This window comes from Felis catus, chromosome B3 (assembly GCF_018350175.1).
Source record: "Felis catus isolate Fca126 chromosome B3, F.catus_Fca126_mat1.0, whole genome shotgun sequence".
Taxonomy (NCBI): Eukaryota; Metazoa; Chordata; class Mammalia; order Carnivora; family Felidae; genus Felis; species Felis catus.
The window spans coordinates 32,805,953-32,825,751 of NC_058373.1; the positions used below are offsets into that span (position 1 = coordinate 32,805,953).

Sequence of the window (19,799 nt, forward strand, 5' to 3'; positions counted from 1 at the left end):
GATCCCGTGTACCCTTCACCCAGTTTCTCCCAGGGCTAACATTGTAGAATACACCACCACAACTGGGATACTGACACTTCTACAGCCATTTACAGCCGCACTCTCTTCCCTCCTATTCCCATCTCTTCATTACCCCCTGGCAACCACTGATCTGTTCTCCTCCCTTTCAGTAATTTTGTCACTTCAAGAAGAATGTAATATAAACAGTATCATACAGTATATAACCTTTGGGGATTGGCTTTTCTCACTCAGCATAATTCCCCAGAGATTCATCCAAGTTGTTGCACGTATCAGTGGTTCGTTCCTTTTATTGCTCAGCAATAATTCCCCAGTATGGATATACCACCGTTTGTTTTAACTGTTCACTCAATCAAGGACATCTGGGTTGTTTCTAGTTTGAGGCTATTATGGATAAAGCTGCTCTAAGTACACATATACAGGCTTTTGTGTGAACATTAAGTTCATTTCTATGTGATAAATGCCCAAGAGTGTAAATGTTAGGTCACACTACACTTGCAATGTTAGGCTTTTAAAGAAACTGCCAGTTTTTCAGAGTTCCTACCATTTTCACATTCCTACCAGCACTGTCAGAGTGATCCCGTTCTCCACATCCTTGACAGCATCTGATGCTGTCACTTTTTAAAAAGTTTAGCTATTCTGATAGATACACAGCAATATCTTACTGTGATTTTAATTTGCACTTCCCTAATGGCTAATGATGTTAAACAACTTCTCTTGTGCTTATATGCCATCTGCATATATTCTCTAGTGAAACATTTATTCATGTTTTGTCTATTTCTATGGGGATAATATGCTTTGGTACCGTTAAGTTTGAAAGACCTTTATACTTTTTAGATACTAGTCCTTTGTTGAAGATGCGATTTGCAAATATTTTCTTCCACTCTGTAGCTTATATTTTCATCCTCTTCACAGGGTATTTTGCACAGCAAAAGTTTTTAATTTTGATGAAATCCAATTTTCAAAAAAGCATACTGGGTGTTAAATCTAGTAACTTTTTGCCTAGCCCTAGATCCTGGTTTTCTCCTGTATTTCTTTTCTCAACTTTCATTTTGCATCTCACATTTGGGTCCATGAGTTAATTTTATGTATGAGGTGTGAGACACGGGTTGAGGTTCAATTTTTTTGTCTATGGATGGGTGACCAACTGCTCCAGCAGCAACTGTTGAAAAGGCTATCTTTCTTCCATTGATCTACTTTTACATCTTTGTCAAAAATTAGTTGGCCATTTTTGTTTGGGTCTACATCTGGATTCTCTATTCTGTCCCGATGACACGCGTGACTATCTCCCCACAACACCATACAGCCTTGATCACTGTAGTTGTATCGTAAGTCCTGAAATCAGGTAGACTGATTCTTCTCACTTAAAAACAAACAAAAAACCTGTTACTTATTCCAGTTCCTTTGCTTTTCCATATAAATTTTAGAATAATCTTGTCTGCATTTACAAAAGATCTTGCTGGGATTTTGACAGGAATTGAGTTAACCTGTGTGTCAACTTGAAAAGAACTGACATCTTTAATACTGACTCTTCCAATCCCAAGACACCATAGGTCTATTTATTTAGATCTTCAATATCTTTCATTAGCATTTCACAGTTTTTCGTACACAAATCTAACAAGTTTTGTTAGATTCATACCTAAATATTTCAATTTTTTTGTGAGTGACTGTAAATGCTATTATATCTGTAACTTCAGTGTTCACATAGTCATCGCTAGTGTACAGAAATACAATTGATTTTTTTCTACAAAAATATTTTTCAATGGAAAGATATACACTTATATGCTTAGAATCACTACATAAACAAGACTTCCAAAAATTCAAACTCCTTTGTATAAACTTATCTCTGTGCATTTGTTCATTACAAAGAGCCCAGATCATCTTGGGCAATTTTCCTCCATTTCTGAAGGACGGCCATCCAGTTTGTTCCCAGTGGCCAGGAATGTTCTCCATTTCTCCTCCTTGTTCTCAAGGACTAAAGCTGTCTTAATTCTTCTTCAATGAACCTTGACATTAGGGCAGTCTCGAAGGAGAGAAATTAAGAGCAGTACAGGTTATCTCTTTTCTTCAATGACTTTAGATTGCCCTTCTCAAAACATACCTGGCTTCCCCTAGCTTGGCTTTTCCCTCTGCTGCTTGGGTCTTTTTACCCACTCTAGTTTCCCGGTGCCTAATCTCTGTTTTCTAACCTAGATTCTTTTTTTCCCCATCATGATAATTGTGCTCTTTAATCCCCATCACTTATTTCACCTATTCCCCCCTCCACCCCCACTTCCCATGTGGTAACCATCATCTTGTTCTCTATAGTTAAGACCGTGTTTCTTGGTCCTTTTTCTTTTTTTACCTTTGCTCATTTGTTTTATTTCTTAAATTACATGAGATCATCCAGTATTTATCTCTGACTTATTTCCCTTAGCATCATACTCTCTAGCTCCATCCATGTCGTTGCAAATGCAAGATTTCATTCTATAACTAAATAATATTCCACTGTGTATATAGATATAGATACACACACACACACATTGTATATATACAATGTATATACAATGTATACACACATTGTATATATACAATGTATATACAATGTATATATACAATGTGTGTGTATCTATCTATATCTATATATATATACACACACACACACACACACATTGTATATATACAATGTATATATACAATGTGTGTGTATCTATCTATATCTATATATATATATACACACACATTGTATATATACAATGTATATATACAATGTGTGTGTATATATATCTATATCTATACACAATGTGTGTGTATACACACACACACACACACTTCTTTATCCATTCATTCATCAATGAACACTTAGGTGGAGAGAAAGATAAACAAACTAGAAGAGACTCAAAGATAGAGAACAAACCGAGGAAGATGGGTGGGGGTGGGTTAGATGGGTGATGGGTAATAAGGAGGATACTTGTTATGATGAGCACTGGGTGTTGTATGTAAGTGATGAATCACTGCATTCTACTCCTGAAACCAATATTGCACTGTATGTTAACTAACTAGAATGTAAATAAAAATTTGGAAGAAAAAGAAAGGATAAACAAAATAAGAATTTTTATGTTTATATTCATGGGGTATATTGGCCTGCAGTTTTCTTTTTTGTACTATCTTTGTCTGGTTTTGGTATCAGAGTGATACTAGCTTCAATTCCTTCTTTTTTAAAGTGTTTTTTTTTTTTGAGAGAGAGAGAGAGAGAGCGAGCGAGCGAGCGAGCATGGATAAGCAGGGAGAGAGAATCCCAAGTACGCTTCATGCTGTCAGCACATTGCATGATGCAGGGCTCAATCCCAACCATGAGATCATGACCTAAGCTGAAACCAAGAGTCAGACGCTTAACCAATTAAGCCACCTAGACACCCCCAATTCCTTCTCTTCTAGTTTCTGGAGAGATTGTGTAAAAGTGGTGTTAATTCTTCTTTAAACATTAGAATTCTCCAGTGAAACTACGTGGGCCTGGAGACTTCTTTTTGGAGAGCCTTTTTTTCTAACTTGTTTATTCTGAGAGAGAGAGAGAGAGAGAGAGAGAGAGAGAGAGAGAGAGAGAGAGAGAGAGAGAGAGAGAAAGAGAGAGACCATGGGTGGCGAAGGGGCAGAGACAGAGGGAGACACAATTCCAAGCAGGCTCTGTGCCGATAAAGCACAAAGCCTGACAATGGGGCTTGAACTCATGAACTGTGAGATCATGACCTGAGCCAAAATCATGAGTCAGACATTTAATCGACTGAGCCATCCAGGTGCCCCTCTTTTTTGGGAGTTTTAAAATTACAAAGTCAACCTCCTTAACAGAGACCTATTCAAATTATCTGTTTCATATTGGGCTAGATGTGGTAGGTTGTGTTTTTGAGCAAACAGTTTATTTTGCATAAGTTGTCAAATTTACTTCTGTATAGTTGCTCATAGCGTTCCCTTATTATCACTTTGATCCCTGCAGGATCTGTAGTAGCACCCCCTGTTTCAGCCCTAATGCTGATCATTGCATCTTCTTTTTTTGTAGTTCAAGGATTCTTTCCTCTGTCCCATCCAGTTTGCTGCTGAGGTCATCCACTGAGTTTTTAATTTTTTTTTTTTTTTAATGTCTCGGGTCAAAAATTTCCACTAGGTTCCTTAAAACTATTTATTTGAGGAGACTTTTCTATGTATTTGCTAAGATACTCTTTTTTTTAAGTTTATTTGGAGAGAAAGAGAGGGCATGCATGCCTGTGCCATTGAGTGGGGGAGGGGCAGAGAGAATCACAAGCAGGCTCCATGCTCAGCACAGAGCCCAACTCAGGGCTCGATCCCACCACCACAAGATCACGACCTGAACCGATATCAAGAGTCAGACACTTCACCAGCTGAGCCACCCAGGTGCACCTTTCTGGAGATCCTCTATTTTTTCACTTGTTTCAAATGTGTTCGTAATTGCTTATTGGAGCATTTTTATGGTGACTGGTTTAAAATCCAACAGATAATTCTAAAACCTGCCATCTCAGTGTTAGCATCTATTGTCTCTTCTTGTTTGAGATTTTTCTGGTTCTTGGTATGATGAGTGATTTTTTTTAAAAAAAATTGTTTTTAATCCTTATCTACTTTTGAAGGAGAGACAGAGTACAAGCTGGGGAGGGGCGGAGAGACAGGAGGACACAGAATCCAAAGCAGGCCCAGGCTCCAAGTTGTCAGCACAGAGCCCAATGCAGGGCTCGAACCCATGAGCCACAATATCATGACCCAAGCTGAAATGAGACATCCAACTGACTGAGCCACCCAGGCACCCCTGATGAGTGATTTTAAATTGAAATCTGGATATTTGGGGTATTGTTGTGAGACTCTGGATGTCACTAAACCTTTTGCTTTAGCTGGCTTCTTCTGACACTGCTCTAGCAGAGGAAGGGGGAGGCACCACCTCATTACTGTCAGATGGGAGGCAAAAGTACAGGTTCCTCAGTCTCCATTTTAATACCCAAGGGGAGAAAGGGATTCCTCATTATTCCTTAACAGTCAGAGCTCCCCATTAGGCCTTCACTGGTACTACCTTCTGGCTGGGGGCAGAAGGAATGTCTCATTACCATTCCCACGTGGTGTCCACTGACACCACCTTCCCCGGTCCTCTGCCTAGAGAGAGTACACTTTTGTTCAGAGCAATTCTGAATGTGCCTCTTGGCACTTCCAGGTTGGAAGCTTCTTCAGCACAAGTTGAGATACGCAAAACAAAAACAAAACCCAAGGAAGTCACCATCATGGTGTTACTTGGGTCCCAAGGTCTCTAACCAGTCAGTCTTCCTCTCCACCTTTTAGAGTCTTATGTTTGTTTCATACATAATGTCTGGGGTTTTTAGAGTAGGAAGAACAGGAAAAAATGTATCTATTCCATCTTCCCAGAAATGGAAGTCCTCCATTTGTTTTTTTTAAGTAATCCAATTTTTCTACTATTGTCAATTATAACAACATTAAGCATTTTTATAACTGTAACTTGTTCATTTGCAGCTGAGTTCTGATCTATCATTGCACAGAAACAGAAATTACATGGTTACTAAATTACTTTGTGCTGTCAGTTCCTCTACACTTTATCATTTATATTTTCTCAATTCTCTCCCTTTAAAATAAAACAACTCAATGAATGGGATACATCTCTCCCACCCTTCCTTCAATACTACGTTTGGTTTAGATCTAAACAAATGCGAGCAAAAGATTAAGTAAATACATCAATTCTTAGTTACAAACACCATGGTAATGTTTCATTTATTTAATTTTTTAAAATTTTTTTAAATGTTTTTATTTCTTTTTTAGACAGAGAGAGACAGCATGAGCAGGGGAGGGGCAGAGAGAGAGGGAGACACAGAACCCAAAGTAGGCTCCAAGCTCTGAGCTGTCAGCACAGAGCCCAACGTGGGGCTTGAACCCACGGACTGTGAGATCATGACCTGAGCTGAAGTTGGACGCTCAACTGACTGAGCCACCCAGGTGCCTCTATTTAATTTAATGGTCAAAAATATGCAGTTAGTTTCAAGTTTTTATTTAAATTCCATTTAGTTAACATATGGCATAACATTAGTTTCAGTAGAATTTAGTGATTCATCACTTACATATAACACCCACTGCTCATCACAACAAGTGCATTCCTAATACCCATCACCCATTTAACCCATCTCTTACCCACCTTTCCTCCAGCAACCTTCAGTTTGTTCTCTATAGTTAAGACTCTGTTTGGGGGCGCCTGGGTGGTTCAGTCAGTTAAGTGTTTGACTTTGGCTCAAGTCTCACATGAACATGATCTCATAGTTCTTGAGTTTAAGCCCCATGCCAGGCCCTGTGCTGACAGCTCAGAGCCTGGAGCCTGCTTCGGATTCTGTGTCTCCCTCTCTCTCTGCCCCTTCCCAGCTCTCTCTCAAAAATAAATAAACATTAAAAAAAATTACAAACAAAAAAAGAATCTGTTTTATGGTTTGCCTCCCTCTCTCCCCATACCGCGATCATCTGTTTCACATGTGAGTGAAATCATACGGTATATGTCTTTTCTCTGACTGATTTTACTTAGCATAAACTCTCGAGCTCCATCCAGATCACTGCAAATGTCAAGATTTCATTGTTTTTGATGGCTGAGTAATATTCCACTGCATGTATACCACATCTTCTTTATTCATCAATCAATGGACATTTGGGCTCTTTCCATAATTTGGCTATTGTTGATAATGCTGCTATAAACATCAGGGTACATGTGCCCCTCTGAATCAGTATTTTTGTATCATTTGGGTAAACGCCTAGTAGTGCATTTAGTGTGTAGTAGATAGATCACAGGGCAGTTCTATTTTCAATTTTTTGAGGGAAGCTCCATACTGTTTTCCAGAATGGCTGCACCAGTTTGCATTCCTACCAACAGCATAAGAGGGTTCCCCCTTCTCCACATCCTTGCCAAAATCTGTTGTCTTATGTTAATTTTAGCCATTTTGACAGGTGTGAGGTAGTATCTCAACGTGGTCTGGATTTGTATTTCCCTGATGATAGGTGATATTGAGCATTTTTTCATGTGCCTATTAGCCATCTGTATGTTTTCTCTGGAAAAATGTCTATTCATGTCTTTTGCCCATTTCTTCACTGGATTATTTGGTTTTTGGGTGTTGAGTTTGAGAAGTTCTTTATAGATTTTGGATACTAACCCTTTATCAGATAGATTACTTGCAAATATCTTCTCCCATTCCATCAGTTGCCTTTTAGTCTTATTGACTGTTTCCTTCCCAATGCAGGAGACTTTTATCTTGATAAAGTCCCAATAGTTCATGTTTGCTTTCATTTCCCTTGCCTCTGGAGATGTGTCTAGTAAGAAGTTGCTATAGCTGAAGTCAAAGAGGTTGCTGCCTGTGTTCTCTTCTAGGATTTTAATGGTTTCCTATTTTACACTGAGGTCTTTCATTCATTTTGAATGTACTGTTGTGTATGGTGTAAGAAAGTGATCCAGTTTCATTCTTCTGCAAGCTGCTATTCAGTTTTCCAAAGACCATTTGTTGACAGACCTTCTTCCATTGGATATTCTTTCCTGCTTTGTTGAAGATGAGCTGACCATATAGTTGCAGGTCCATTTCTGAGTTTTCTATTCTGTTCCATTGGTCTATGTGTTTGTTTTTGTGCCAGTACCATACTGTCTTGACTACAGTTTTGTAATATAGCTTGAAATCCGGAATTATGATGCCTCCAACTTTGCTTATCTTTTTCAGGATTGCTTTGGCTATTTGGGGTCCTGTGTGAGTCCATACAAACTTGAGGACTGTATGTTCTAGCTGTGAAAAATGCTGATGGTATTTTGATAGGGATTGCATTAAATGTGTAGATTGCTTTGGGTAGTTTAGACATTTTAACAATAATTGTTTTTCCAGTCCATGAGCATGGGATGTTTTTCCACTGTGTCATCTTCAACTTCTTTCAGAAGTGTTCCATAGTTTTCAGCATACAAATCTTTTACCTCTTTGGTTAGGTTTATTCCTACGTATCTTATGTTTTTGGTGCAATTGTAAATTGGATCTATTCCTTAATTTCTCTTTCTGCTGCTTCATCATTTGCGTATAGAAATCCAACAGATTTCTGTATGTTGACTTTTATATTCTGCGACTTTACTGAATTTATGGATCAGCTCTAACAGCTTTTTTGGTGGACTCTTTCGGATTTTCTATATACAGTATCATGTCATCCGCGAATAGTGAAAATTTGATTTCTTCCTTGCCATCTTGGATGCCTTTCATTTCTTTTTGTTGTCTGAACTGCTGACGCTAGGACTATGTTAAATAGTAATGGTGAGGGTGGACAACGCTGTCTTGTTACTGACCTGAGAGGAAAAGCTCTCAGTTTTTCCCCATTGAGAATGAACATTAGCTGTGGATCTTTCATATATGGCCTTTGTGATGTGGAGGTAGGTTTTTTTTTTTTTAATCAAGAATGAATGCTGTACTTTGTCAAATGCTTTTTGTGCATCTAATGAGAGGATCATATGGTTCTTATCCTTTGCTTTCATTGATGTGGTGTATCATGTTGATTGATTTGCCAATAATAAATGACCCTTGCAACCCAGGAATGAATCCCATTTGATCATGGTGAATGATTCTTTTAATATACTGTTGGATTTGATTTGTTAGCATTTTGTTGAGAATTTTTGCATGCATGTTCATCAAGGATATTGGCCTAGAATTCTTTTTTAGTAGGGTCTTTGTCTGGTTTGGGGATCAATGTAATTCTGGCCTGATAGAATGAGTTTGAAAGTTTTCTTCCATTTCTATTTTTTGAAAACAGTTTGAGAAGAACAGGTATTAACTCTTCTTTAAATGTTTGGTAGAGGGGTGCCTGGGTGGCTCAGTAGGTTAAGCACCCAACTTCGGTTCAGGTCATGATCTCATGCTTCATGAGTTTGAGCCACACATCAGGCTCTGTGCTGACAGCTCAGAGCCTGGAGCCTGCTTCGGATTCTCTCTCTCTCTCTCTCTCTCTCTCTCTCTCCTGCCCCCCCCCCCCCCCCGCCCAACTCATGCTCTGTGTCTCTAAAAATGAATAAATGTTAAAAAAAAAAAAAACATTTTTAACATTTGGTAGAACTCCCCTGGGAAGCGGTCAGGCCCTAGACTTTTGTTTGTTGAGAGATTTTGGATTACTGTTTTAATTTCTTTGCTGGTTGTCAATCTGTTCAAGTTTTCTATTTCTTCCTGTTTCAATTTTGGTAGTTTATGTGTTTCTAGAAATTTATCCATTGCTTAAAGATTGCCCAATTTGTTGGCATGTAATTTTTCATAAAATTCTCTTATAATTATTTGCATTTCTGTGGTGTTGGTTGTGATCTCTCCCATTTGTGATTTTATTTATTTGGGTCCTCTCTTCTTTTCATAAGTCTGGCTAGGAGTTTGTCAATTTTACTTCTTTCAAAGAACCAGCTCCTGGTTTCATTGATCTGTTCCACTGGGTTTTGTTTCTATTTGTTTCATTTATTTCTGCTTGATCTTTATTATTTCCCTTCTTCTGCTGGCTTTCAGCTTGATTTGTTGTTTGTTTTCTAGCTCATTTAGGTGTAAGGTTAGGTGGTACATTTGAGATTTTTCTTGCTTCTTGAGCTAGGCCTGTATTGCTATATTCTTTCCTTTTATGACCTCTGTTGCTGCATCCCAAAGGTTTATGACTGTCACATTTTCATTATCAATTGTTTCCATGTACTTTTTATTTCTTCTTGTATTTCCTGGTTGACCCATTCATTCTTTAGTAGGATGGCTTTAATCTCCATGTATTTTTGGTCTTTTCAAATTTTTTCTTGTGGTTGACTTCAAGTTTCATACTATTGTGGTCAGAAAACATGCACAGTATGATCTCAATCTTTTTGCACTTGTTGAGGCCTGATTTAAGACCTAGAATATGATCTATTCTGGAGATTTTCCCATGTGCACTTTAAAAGAATGTATATTTTGCTGCTTTAGGATGAAATGTTCTGAATATATCTGTTAAGTCCATCTAGACCAATGTGTCATTCAAAGCCATTGTTTCCTTGTTGATTTTCTACTTAATCGTCCATTGATGTGAGATATTAAAGCCCCCTACTTTTATTGTATTATTATGAATGAGTTCCTTTATGTTTAATTGTTGTACCTATTTGGGTTCTCTCAAGTTGGGGGCATAAATATTTACAATTGTTAGGTCTTCTTGTGAGACACACACTTTTATTATGATACAGTACCCTTCTTCATCTCTTGTTACAATCTTCAGTTTAAAATCTTGTTTGTCTGATATTAAGTACTGCTACTCTGGCTTTCTTTTGACGTCCATTAGCATGATAAATGGTTCTCACTATCCCCTCACTTTCAATCTGCAGGTGTCTTTAGGTCTATAAAATGAGTCCCTTACAGGCAGCATATAGATGGGTCTTGTTTTTTTATCCATTCTGACACCCTATGTCTTTTGATTGGAGTATATGGTCCATTTACATTCAGTGATTATTGATAGATATGAATTTAGTGTCATCTTATTACTTGTTTTGTTGTTTCTAGAGATTTCCTTTCTCTAGTCTCTGTCACTTTTGGTCTTTCTTTCCCAAAGAGTCCCCTTTAATATTTCTTGCAAGGCTGGTTTAATGGTCATGAACTCCTTTAGTTTTTGTTTTTCTGGGAAACTATCTCTCCTTCTATTCTGAATGATAGCCTTGCTGGATAAGAATAATTTGGGCTGCATATTTTTCCCACTTAGCACACTGAATATAACATGCCACTCCCTCTGTCCTGCAAAGTTTTTGTCGAGAGATCTGATACTACCCTTATTTGTCTTCCCTTGTAAGTTAGGGACTTCTTTTGTCTTGCTGCTCTTATGATTTTTTTATCTCTATATTTTGCAAATTCAACTATGGTATGTCTTGGCATTGGCCTGCTTTTGTTGATTTTGATGGGAGCTCTTTGTGCCTCCTGGATTTAGAGGTCTCTTTCCTTCCCCAGGTTAGGGAAGTTTTCAGCTATAATTTCTTCAAATAAACCCTCTTCCCCCTCTTCCCTCTTCTTCTCCTTCTTCCTCTGGGATTTCTAGAAGAGTGTTATCTATACTCCTGAATGTTATTATGCTTTATGGAGTCACTGAGTTTCTAAGTCACATCTGTGATCCAATGTTTTTCTTTCCCTCTTCTTTTCAGCTTCATTATTTTCCCTAATTTTATCTTCTGTATCACTTAGTTCCTCTGCTTTCAGTTTTGTATCTTGGTTATAGTATTTTTTACTTCAGCCTGACTAGTTTTTAGGGCTTTTATCTCTGTGCTAAGGGACTCCCTGGTGTCTTCTATGCTTTTCTCAAGCTCAGCTAGTATCTCTATGATTCCTGCTTTAGATTTTGGATCAGGCATATTACTTATATCTGTTTCAATTAGTTCCCTGGCCATGACCTTTTCTTGTTCTTTCTTTTGGGATCAATTTCTCCATCTTGGCATTATGTCTATGTCTCTGCTGTCTTCTCTGTGTTAGAAAAGCCTGTTAAGTTTCTGCCTCCTGAGAGTAATGGCTTTATGAAGAAGAGGCCATATACTGTCCAGGGTCTGGTGCTTCAGGAAGTGTCTCTGGTGTATTCTGTGTACACTCTACTGCTGTGTTTTGGCTGCTCTTTCCCTCAGGTCAGTCCTCTGCAGTTACTCCTTGCCTGCAGTGGGGAGTGTTTGGACGTTGGCCAGAGTGTGGCTGGCAGGTTTTAATTAGGTGTGCTCTAGTCTGTCTGCTTGTTAAAATAGACCTGATGCTGTTTCCCCCAGAGTTGAAGCTTTGCAGAACTCTATGGTCGGGGGTTTGTGCTGGTCTCCTGGGGGAGGGGCTTGCTGCTTTGGTTCTCAGGCACACTTCCCTACAAAAAGCAGAGGGGTGCAAAGTACAGAGGGGTGGGCCTTTATGTAAGCGGTTCAGGCCACCACTGTTGGTGCTGTGCTGCTTACTGAAGTCAGTTTACCCTGAGGGATGGGGACAGAAATGGCACCAGCCCCCTCCCTCATGCCCAGAGTGAGAGTTCATGCCCACTGCTGTTTAAGGAGCCCTCCTAGAAGAGCAAACAATCTCCCCCAATGTCCCAGGTGACCTTCAGCTCACTGCCTTCACCCTGCCTATGTGTGGGGCATCTGTCCATCCAACAGCACAATGTGTCTGTGTTCTATCCCAGGCAGGCTGGCTGAGTTTTAAAACTCCAGGGGCGCCTGGGTGGCGCAGTCGGTTAAGCGTCTGACTTCAGCCAGGTCACGATCTCGCGGTCCGTGAGTTCGAGCCCCGCGTTGGGCTCTGGGCTGATGGCTCAGAGCCTGGAGCCTGTTTCCGATTCTGTGTCTCCCTCTCTCTCTGCCCCTCGCCCGTTCATGCTCTGTCTCTCTCTGTCCCAAAAATAAATAAACGTTGAAAAAAAAATTAAAAAAGAAAAAAATAAAACTCCAAACTTTAGGGAACTAATGTGGTATAGACTCACACTGGTCCTCTAAGGGAGGGTCTTGCCACATTGGGACTGATGTAGGTTTGCCCCAGAAGGGCGGTCGCAGCAAAGAGCAGGGGTGTGGAATCTGGAGTAAAGCACAGCAAAGAGCCACTGTCCACATTAGCTGCCTTCAGCAGATGGCTCTGTGCCTATGCTGAGGGGCAAGGGAGGGTTAATGGTGCCCACCGGCACTTTTGTCTCTGGAGAGACAATGCCACCTTTCCCAGATGCTCTTTAACAAGGGGGAACCACCTCTCCCAGTACACCATCTGCCCCTGGGCTATCTGCCCTTCTTCTCTACAGGAGCACTACAGTGCCCTCTGGGCTCCACACCACCCATGCCACAGACCTCCAAAACTCAAGTCTTTGAGCCTTGTTGGTTGTAAAAACACAAACATCAGCCCCTCTCCTTTTCCCAGTCAATGGTTTTGGAGAAGTGTTTTCCTTGTGTGATCCCCTATCTCTCTCTCTCTCTCATCTTTGCAGCACCCATGATCTACTTCTCCCCCAAATCATATCTCCACACCTACCTTCCACGATGTGGCCTCTTCTCTCCCTCTAGTTGTGCAGTTTGTTCTGTCAGTCTTTAGATCAATTTCTTGGGTATTCAGAATGATTTGATATTTATCTAGCTGTGTTCAAGGAACAAGCCAAGCCTAGGGCACTCCTACTACTCCACCATCTTAAATCCTATCCAGTAATGTTTTAAAATATTCATTTTCAAAGAGGTCTTAGATTAGCAATGGAGAAGATGTCTAACAGTTAAAGATTTTTACTAGAGCCAGCCTAGTACTAACTATCTAGATTTCTACCCACTTGTTTCTTCCAATTACAAAATTTCTTTCTAATTTGAGGTTTAAATAATTTATTAGCTAAGGCCCACCTACATATCTCATAATACACTGGTAGAAACAAAGACATTTTGAGTAATTACCTATATCTAACCTGAAGGACTCTGAGTTTCCTACACTACATTCAGACATCTGACCAAAAAATATCGGTCACCACTTCTTTCCCCCATTATGTGCCACACACTATGCGAGGGTCTGGAAATACTGACATGAACAACATCAACATTTGCCCTTTTATATGCTTGCGAACTTCCTGAGACAGTGCTATACAAAAGCAATGCTTCTCAGACTTTTCTGCCACCTAACCCAAGTATTCAGAAACCTGGAGAACTCAAGGTAGAAAACAGTCTATTTAGTCTTAAGTCTTCTGACTTATCCTTAAAATTCAGAGGGATACTACTAGCCATGATATATTCACATTTGGTTTAATTACAAAACATTTTTGGGGCACCTAGATGGCTCAGTTGGTTAAGCGTCCACCTTCGGCTCAAGTCACGATCTCATGGTTCATGGATTCAAGCCCCACGCTGGGCTCTGTGCAGACAGCTCAGAGCCTGGAGCCTGCTTTGGATTCTGTGTCTCCCTCTCTCTCTGCCCCTCCCCAACTCTCTCTCTGGTGCTCTCTTTCAAAAATAAATATTTTTTAAAAATTAAAAAAAAATTTCCCTGAGAAATATCTTTGAATAAAATTGAATATAACAATTTTATGCAACATAAAAGGAAGATATGTAACATTTCTACCATGGTTTGTATACCCCAACCCACATCTAGAGCCCAGTTGAGAATCACTTTACTAACAGAACAACTGTCCAACACATTATATATAAAACAGCAATCCTACCTCTACCTCTCTTGGCATCCTTGGCATACTCTGTCTTAATGTTCTTCATAGCACTTACCATAAACTGAAATTTTACATGCTTATATAATTACTGTCTGACTCTTCCCCACTAGAATATGAGATTCGTAACAGCAAAAGTCTATTTGGTTCACTACTCTGTTCCCAGTACCTAGAACAGTGCTTAACATAATTGGCGTTCAATATGTTGATAATTATTGAATAAGCAAATGAGAATCACAGCAATCCTCACTTTTATTTCTTACATAAGAACTCAACCTCCTTTATCACCATCTATCCTCCGAATGTCCTTCTATGATGATAAAATACAAAATCTTTTAAGATAACCTATTTCAGTTTTCCTACTGCTGATAAAGATTATGTTCGAAGATGTAGCCAATTAAAATTGCTACTCTAAGAGCTTCAAATTTTTATCCCCTTTTCAAAGGTTCCCTATGTTTCAGTTGGCATACATTTTAAATATTCCCTTGAGGTCTTATAGATTCTTTGCAAAATATTCAGCTGGAGAAAGGAGTGGCAAGAAAGGAAGTAAAATAGAGGCAGAAGTAGTTGGTGACTGGATGGGTGCTGAGAAAGAAAGAGGTGATACTGGAGATGATACCATTAGTTCTGGTAATGGAACACCTTACTGCAGTCTATCATCCCCACCTGAAGGTCAATCACCAAGCTGACTAGACAGATACCCCTTCCCAGGTCTTGGTTACTCAAGTGCACAAACTAAGACTGTCTGCTTACTTTGGATTACTCAGCTGGGAATCTTTAGACCTGATTGGTCCAAATCAATAACCACTAGCCAGACGTGGCTTCTGACACTTTAAATGTGGCTAGAATGACTCAAGAACTGAATGCTGAATTTTATTAAATTTTTATTTAAATATAAAAGCAGAAGCAACACAGGGGTGCGTGGATGACTCAGATGGTTGAACATCTGACTCTTGATTTCGGCTCAGGTCACGATCTCATGGTTTGTGGGTTCAAACCCCGTGTCAGGCTCCATGCTGGCAGTGCAGAGCCTGCTTGAATATTCTCTCTTTCTCTCTCTGCTCCTCCCCCACTTGCACTCTGTCTCTCTCGCTCTCAAAATATATACATAAACTTTAAAAAATAAAAAAATTAAAAAGCTGAAGTAACACTAACCATGACTTTATTGTTTGGTAGAGCTACATTTCACTTTAACTGGTGCACTGTATAAATTATTATTATTGTATTTAGTAGTGCACATGTACATCTTAGTTTTTTTTTTAACTTAGCTACCAAAACTTTTAAATTACATATGTGGCTTGCATCATATCTCTATTGGACAGCACTACTCCGCAACAGTGGTTCTCAACTGGGACCACTTTGTCCCCCAGGGGACATCTGTCAAGCTCTAGAAACATTTTTGGTTGTCACAACTTGGGAGTGCTATTGGCATCTAGCAGGCAGAGGCCAAGGGTGATACTAAACATTCTACAACGCACAAGATAACTTTGTTTTGGAAACAAAATATACCTGAATACCACCACTGCCACTACCTCAGTTCTTTTATCAAAGTACAACAGAGAAAAGCACCCATTACGTAGGTCAAGTACCCATTACATAAGAAGTAATGAGGGGTGACATGATGGCTGATGTTAATAGAAAGGTTTTTGTGGAAGAGGAAGAATTTTGATCACAGAAGAAGGAAAGGGTGGCAGGAGTTTAAAAGGCAAAAACAAAAGGATGAGGAACACATTTTCTTTTATTGTTAAAGAAAACTACTACCAACAAAATGCAAATTGCACTCATGAAAATGAATGATAAGCCTCAGGCTAGTCAGAACCAGAAACTCTTGCAACAGTATAGGGAAGGAGGTCTTGAGGCCTTAAGCTAAGTATACTGTAGCTCAGAAGGAACAAATGGAATAAACGCTTAGTACTTTGAAAGCAGTTTTTTCTTTAAACATCCTTATCATATACAGTATAGAAACTATTTCAAGAATGACAAATGAGCATTATAATGTGTTTAAACAAAAAATAAAGTAGATGGCCATTTTTTTCCATTATTAATCAGTAGTCCCAAACAAGATTAGACCAAGTCTGAAGCTAAGGCTGAAAAAGGCTTTTAGGCAGACAACGTTACCTTTCTGGGTCAAGTGCCTTCTCGTTTTTCATCCATCTAATGGCTGGAGGAGGAAGTCCTGAAGCGACACACGGCAACACTGCATTCTGACCAAGGACTCTGACTAAGGAAGAAGGTTGTTTCAGAAATACCAAGTTTGATGTGAACTCAGGATCTAAAAAATAGAAGACAATAATTAAGAAAGCACTTTACCACTTTCATGATGAGGAATTGCAATTTCCTGTTCAGTCTGTGTGGTTTTATTTATTTTTTAAGTAGGCTCCATGCCCAATGTGGGGCTTGAACTCATGACCCTGAGATCAAGAGCTGCATGCTTTACTGTCTGAGCCAGTCAGGCACCCTGTTTGGCTTTATATAACTAAATATTTTAAGAAAAAGTGACACAAGAAAATTCCAATTAAATTAGCAAGCATTTCTTAAGCCATTTCAATGTGCAAAACATTGTGCTACGCTCTGTGGGGGCCTTAAAGATGTACAAGTTATAGCTCCTAACATAAGGTGCTTACTGACCAACTGAGAGATTATTTGACACGAATCCCCTTCACCTTAAAAGACTGGATAAGGGGGTGTCTGGGTGTCTCAGTCGGTTAAGCGTCCAACACTTAGTTTTGGCTCAGATCATGATCTTGCGGTATGTGAGTTCGAGCCCTGTGTTGGGCTCTGCTGCTTGGGATTCTCTCTCTCTGCCCCTCCCCCCACTCATGCTATCTCTCTCTCTCTGAAATAAATAAACTGTAAAAATAAAAAATAAAAGGCTGGATAAGTAAATGTTTCATGAGTGGTACAAAGAGAAAAGACTGAGCAAGTTCAGGATCCTTAACAGCATCCTCTCCATTCATAGGGGTATCATAAGAGGTTTCCTTTACATCCCTGTATCTGTGTTACTTATGAAAATCTTTCTGAGTTTTGTCTCTTTACCTTACCCACGCAGTCTGTCAATCCTTTGATTTTTACAATGGTACAGCTATGAGGCTACTACTCGGAGTGTGTCCACTTTACATAGCTGCCCTCTTATGGACATCTGAAAAGGCTACACTTTTATGGGTAGAACATCTATTTCCAGTATTAAGTTTTGAAAAGAGACCATTCTCAGGTAAAGAGATGTGATTCTTGTCTCGATACTCTTAGGAAAAGATATTCTACAGCCACGGTAACCACCACCAGAGCTGGCTTTAACCTTGTGTAACTAATTGATGACAGTTCTGTAGCCATGGTAACAAATAAACAAGGTCTAACAGATCAGTGACAACTCGCTTCAGTGAACATGTCTTGAAAAGTCAGCCAATGAGTGATAGCCTCAGGCTTTAGAAGTCAGCCATTCAGCAGTGGAATTACTTGCTTCTACAGCTGACATTAACCTGCTCTCGCCTCTGTAACCAACCATTAAACATGCTTCTTTGGCTGACATCAACCCACCCTTGCCTCTTAACCAACATACCAAAAACAACGTCTTCCCCAAAATTCTATACGAGATTAGCAGTTTGCATTAATTCAAGAAGACTGTGCTTGAAAGTATGGTTTTCTCTTACTTAAGTAAAAAGAAACATTCAGTACTTCGTTTATGTTTCAGATATTGAGTGGTGGCTCATCCTTTGACACTGAAAAATCTTGTTTCCTTGGATCCGGTTTTAAGGATTTGCTTGAATGGTACCCCAGGTATAAAGAAGAAACAGGACCTCTGCCATGTAAAAGCAAGTCAGGAAGTAGGCTGGAAGACACTGCAATATGGTAATAGTTCTCTTCCCCACCCCCCCCCCCCAGATTTAGCTACATTTAATCAAATTTTGATAGAAACAGACACCTTTGAACAAATATCTATTGTCTTCTGTTCTGCCAGTTACCATTCTTGGCAGCAAAATTCCCTACCCTCATTGAGCTTACCTACTATTAGAGGAGAGAGACAAGAAACAAGACAGCATATGTCAGGTAGTGATATGTTCTGAAGTAAAACGAAGGAGAAGAGGAAACTATGGGGTGGAAATGGAAGACTTATTTTAAACAGTGGTCAAGGAAGGCTTAACTGATACAGTGACATTTGAGCAAAGAAATAAGACAGTTGATTCAGGCAGACATCTGAGGGAAGAGAGGACTCCAGGCAGAGCAAATGCCAAGTAGCAAGACCTAAAACAAAACAGTGTTTGGAATGTTCTAGAAACATAAGGTGGCCACAATCACAAAGTGAGGGAGAGAAGAGTACCAGATGGAAGAAGCGTTATGGGAAGAGAGGTGGCATTAAGATTACATAAATCCTGGGGCACCTGGGTGGCTTAGTCGGTAAAGCATCCGACTTCCGCTCAGGTCATGATCTCGTGGTTTGTGGGTTTGAGCCCCACATCGGGCTCTATGCTGACAGCTCAGAGCCTGGAGCCTGCTTCAGATTCTGTGTCTCCCCCTCTCGCTGCCCCTCCCATGCTCATGCTCTGTCTCTCTCAATAATAAACACATGTTAAAAAAAATTAAAAAAAAAAAAAAGATTATATAAATCCTTACAGGCCAAGGACTTTAACCTTTACTCTGAGATGAGAAACCATTAGGTTTTGAGCAAAGACATGATCTAACATACATACATTATGTTCTAGTGATCTAACATGATCTAACATACATGATCTAACATACATTAAAAAAAATAACTGCGGCTCCTGAGGTGTAAACACACAGGACAGGAATGCCAAGGACATGGATGATGACAACAAAGAAAGAAACTGCATTAAAAAAAAAATTAGTTCATGGAGCGCCTGGGTGGCTTGGTCGGTTAAGCGTCCGACTTCGGCTCAGGTCATGATCTCACGGTCCATGAGTTCGAGCCCCGCATCGGGCTCTGTGCTGACAGCTCAGAGCCTGGAGCCTGTTTCAGATTCTGTGTCTCCCTCTCTCTCTGCCCCTCCCCTGTTCATGCTCTCTCTCTGTCTCAAAAATAAATAAACATTAAAAAAAAATTTAAAAAAAATTAGTTCAAAGCTCATCAGGGACACCCTCAAGCATCGCTGTTCAAACACTGGTCTCACTTTGCAAGCCAATCCATAGACCAAAAATTAGCCTATGAAGTAGCTGTATATGACAAACCTGCCAAAACAACCTAAGGATGGCCCAACTATATCCATAAGCTCAGGTGTAAGGGAGAAATGTGGAGAGAATCAGGCACCTAGCAGTGGGAGTGGAAGCCGAAAGGTGAGACATCAGGAGGCTGAAGGACTGTGGTGAGCAACAAGCGAGACGGTGTTATGAGCAGAAGAGACACAGCCAGGAAGAGACACACAAAACAAGATCATGAGGAGAGCCAGCAGGGGCAGGAAGAGTGAGAACCCACCAAGAGAGGGAAGAAGGAGCTGGGTTTGCATTAAAATAAGGGAGGGTTATAAAGATCCAAGGACTCTTGCTTACCAGCGTCTCCAGAGCTGCTGTTTTTGTTACCATTCCGCGCATCCCTTCTATGAACTAGCCTGAGCGAGTCTCTGATGCTGACGGGTAAAGACACCTAAGTGTATGAAATATTACAGGGAAGTAGCAGA

At 39.8% G+C, this 19,799-nt stretch overlaps 1 protein-coding gene across 8 annotated transcripts in view; it reads right to left on the minus strand.

The window, feature by feature from the left end:
* Window positions 1-19,799, minus strand: part of NEO1 (neogenin 1) — a 240,748-nt gene that overhangs the window by 146,663 nt on the left and 74,286 nt on the right. For all 8 annotated transcript variants that reach the window (XM_023255073.2, XM_023255081.2, XM_023255080.2 and 5 more), the window contains exon 4: window positions 16,291-16,444. In XM_023255073.2, the coding sequence (XP_023110841.1) occupies window positions 16,291-16,444 (154 nt within the window). The remainder of the gene's footprint in view (window positions 1-16,290; window positions 16,445-19,799) is intronic.